The sequence below is a fragment of the Belonocnema kinseyi genome, chromosome 8 (genome assembly GCF_010883055.1).
Source record: "Belonocnema kinseyi isolate 2016_QV_RU_SX_M_011 chromosome 8, B_treatae_v1, whole genome shotgun sequence".
NCBI lineage: Eukaryota > Metazoa > Arthropoda > Insecta > Hymenoptera > Cynipidae > Belonocnema > Belonocnema kinseyi.
Window position 1 is genome coordinate 89,341,994 of NC_046664.1, and position 4,014 is coordinate 89,346,007.

Sequence of the window (4,014 nt, forward strand, 5' to 3'; positions counted from 1 at the left end):
ATCAATCTGAAAAATCTCTATCCCATCCACACACTACTCCTTTCCCCTGCCGAGTGAGTCACGCCTACCCCGAAAGGGAAATGGCTTAATGGTGTAATATATCACTCACTTTTCGAATAACCTTTGTCCTCTATCGACTTGAAACTGGTACTCTCAATATAAAGTTGCCCCTACTATTTTATTACTATTTACTACTATTCTGTTTGTCATGGATATTATTAAAATTGTACTCACCATCAATAGAAAATGGAAATTCAGATGAAGCTAGTGCACTGCCAGGTCCGGCTGCATGCAGAAGGTACTCCGGCCCCAATCCACCCAGTCCTGGATGAAAATTACTTTTTAGCTTTATATACATACATTTATTTAGACAGAAACGAAAAGGCCATAATATTGATTGTTGATTTAGTATAAGCAACTGGGTATATGAAAATCAGTGCACTATTATTTTAACACGTGGTTAGCTAAAAAATGTCGATACATCCGGCGGAAATGCGGGTAGTCTTTGAAAATCTCTTTCAAAGCACACGTGAACTCGGAGCATCCGCCCGTATGAATAGGTAAGTACTTTACTAGCTTGTGCTCCGAACTCAAGTACGCGCAAACTTAGTTCTGAAATCTAAGTGAAAAACTAGAGCCGAGAACAAGGGTTCAGTTAAAACTAGTATGCAAACTCCATTATCTTTTTATGAAAATGCATATAAGCAATTTTCCGAAACCTTTTAAAACACCATCTTGTGTTGAATACAATACATCAGATCAATATAACAACAATTTCAGTCGATCAAATTGTAAATACAAATTACTTTATCATAGAGTTACGTTATTGTAGATCTTATGAAAGAACAAGACGTAGAGTCGGACTCTGAAATTGATCTTCCGGCTACATAAAGGCTATTTAGACTTTGAAATATGGTGCAGAGTGCAATTAGTTGAGACGAACAACACTTCTTAATGAGTTTAAATTCTCGCGTAATTACCGTGTAATGAGGGGTTGGGGCTGTGCGTAGCTTGGAGATGGTGATAAAGCTGGTCCATGTAGTTGGCCCGATAGGCGGGATGGAGAAGTGAGTGATCCGCAAGGGGATGACTTCTGCGCAAGAAATCTCCACTCGAAGTCGTGTTTCCAGTAACCCCGTCGCCGCCTCCTCCACCCCCACCTCTGTTGCCGCCCCCGCCACTGTCGCCACCGTTTCCGCCACCTCCGTTATTACCACCGTTTCCACCCCCAGGACTTCCAAGCGTCGTTGTACTTCCGGATAATCTGCAAATACACAAAAATATACTTTTAGATTAGTTTAATCAACATTTCCTTATTTCGATTTCATTAATGATTGCGAGCCCTATTTTGGCGTAATTAAACTACGTAAATTAGTATCAAATACGTAGGCGAGTTCTTCAATACAGTCGGAAAGTAGTGATGGCCCATTTAATGCAACAAAAAAGTGACAAGCACATTATTGTCAATTTGCCTACTTTTGTCAGGGAATGTCGAAGAAATGTGTTTGAAAGAAGTTAATTTTGTGACAAATAGAAGGGCGACTTTTACTTCTTCATTTTTGCAGACAAAAAAAACTTCCTTTGAAACTAAATAGTGCCTCCTGAGTAGCACGCCCTCGCGACAATCGCTGCTTAACGAATCTGAACGACAATTTTTTCAGCAAAGGGCCACATGGGGTCTGCAGTTTTTGTGACCGTACTCAATCTATCCGAAAAATGTCGTCTATAGTCTATACTCTACACTCTACAGTCTACAGAACGGAGGCAAAATGCAGAACACTGGCGCCGTCCTCCGACGACAGGGTCAGGTTGTCTTCCCGGAAAGGGAGAGCGTGCCTCGCTTCATGCCGGAAATGCAACCATGGGCCTCTCTTTGTCCTCACTAGTCCAGGTCAGAGAAAAAAGAAAGATAAATCCACTATACAAGTAATTTACATAATCCTCCTTCCAAAAACTGATCCCTCCTACACTCCTAACAGTCTTCATCTATCTGCATTGTAAGACTTGAATCTTTGAAGTCACTTCTTAGAGGAAAAATGTTGGTTTCGAAAGAGCTCTTTAGGTGTAAAACGGTGAAAGAATAACGAAAAGTGAAAACATAAACAGGGGAAGATGAACGGCATAATTAAAATAAAAACATCGTCAACTTTGTTGGTCACGGCACTTTTTTGTGGCGGAAGAGGAGCCTGTGCCGATTCTATTTTGAATCTTCCCGAGTGCCAGATGACTGGATGTATGGCGCTACTCGATTCTTCACTTCTGTTGTGCCTCCTACGTCCATCCATCGCACTTGCTCCCTTAACTCAACTCTTCTGCCATCATATACAGACCCTTGCTCTGTCTCCGTCTTCTTTGCATTTCCTTACGCCCATGGCAACTCTCGCGCGTGTCTCTATCTTCTTATTTCCACTGGGAAGACGAGGGAGGCTGAACGACGGATGAGACTCAAGTCGTTAACACGATACGCCGGAAACTGGCACATCTATCTTTATCTATTACTTTACTCGTACCATCCTCTTCATACTACTAAACTCTTTAGTTAAAGGATTCACTTGCGGAATAACACTTTCATGTTCCCTTTCCCTTTTAAGAAATCTCTGTCTCCGAAATGGGAGAAACATTTTAATTAGATACAAAGTTAAAGGAATAAAATCCACCAGTAAATAATCACTTTACCATACAGATACAGGAAAATGGAATGAGATGTTTGGTCAAAAGTTAAGAACCTGACGACTTCACGGGGTTTCAGGTTGCGATATTTATTACTATGTCTCGCTGAAACGTGGCAATAAGCAAGCTAAAAGAGAGGGATGGAAACCCCATATGGCGTACGTCACGCGGCAATGAGTGCGGTATATTTTAAACGCGGCGCGCTCCTCAAAGAAGAGAAAAAGAAGGAGGATCGGAAAGACGAGGCGGCCAGGAAGAGTAAAAGATGAGGGCTGAAGGGAGTGAAATTCGAGCCAAGAAATAGATGGAGTGACATCTCGTTTTCGACTTGTGGCTGTCCTCAACTTTCCGGTCGTCTGTCATTACGCCAATAGCGTGTATGATGAAGAAACTTGTTCCCCATAAACCTTAATTTAACTCAGACTCTTGCATCATTGATGAATACTCTTTAAATATCTTTTAATATGGATACTACATATTCCGTTCCTTCGAGCCGTATATGAAGATGATTATAAGACAATCAATATTTCCTTGGGAAATATTTCTGAACAAAGCAATCACTGAGAAAAATGGATTATACCGTTTAAAGTCTTGGATTTTAAAAATTGGGACAGCAATCTATTGATGTTAAGCCGTACAATCTGGATGTTGATTTTGGAACCCTTGGATTACAAAACTTATCGTCTAAATTTTAAGGCTAATATATCTGGATTGCTGTTTCAACTTTTAAAATCTAAGATCATTAAAGTTAAAATCCCTTTTTATCAGCGGTCAGTTCTACAATCCAGGACATTAATCCATGAATGAGGCATAAGTAATTATCACTGGTAAATTAATGATTTCTAGTTACAGGAAAGACCTTCTGTCGGATTGCGAATATTCAGCTCCTGGCGGCAGAGTTCTTCGCTCGTATAACTTTATATATAGCTTCATTGCAGACGCATCGTTACATAGACTTTAAACCCAAAAAAGTTTTCGACCGGAGATGAGCATCTTGCTTTGATCGCGAAGGGACTAGACGGCTTAACACGCGATACGATATGTGACCAACGTCAACCTTACCGCAAAAATCAAAGCGGAATGACGAATATTAAGCCCACAATAAACCGTTTACATAAGCTTTCTCTGGGAGCTTGCGAGAATGAATCTTAACCTTTGTCAACGTTGATATATGTTCATCATATTCTTCGGTTCGAAAATAAAGCGTTCCTTTTGCCCTCACTTACTTAATACTTTACAGTTTCGTTGAATAATCATTAAGATCAAAGAGATTTTAAAAGTGTTTTAAGTAAAGGAAGGTATTTTAAGTTTAGGGACATAAAGTGCACTATGCATCTGTGTATT

At 40.2% G+C, this 4,014-nt stretch overlaps 1 protein-coding gene across 1 annotated transcript in view; it reads right to left on the reverse strand.

Annotated features, from left to right (window-relative positions):
* The window catches only part of LOC117178924 (transcriptional activator cubitus interruptus), a 65,213-nt gene that overhangs the window by 17,018 nt on the left and 44,181 nt on the right, over positions 1-4,014 (reverse strand). Inside the window, exons 2-3 of the mRNA XM_033370483.1 lie at positions 981-1,264; positions 235-324 (exon numbers count right to left, since the gene is read on the reverse strand). Coding sequence (XP_033226374.1) covers positions 235-324; positions 981-1,264 — 374 coding nt within the window. The remainder of the gene's footprint in view (positions 1-234; positions 325-980; positions 1,265-4,014) is intronic.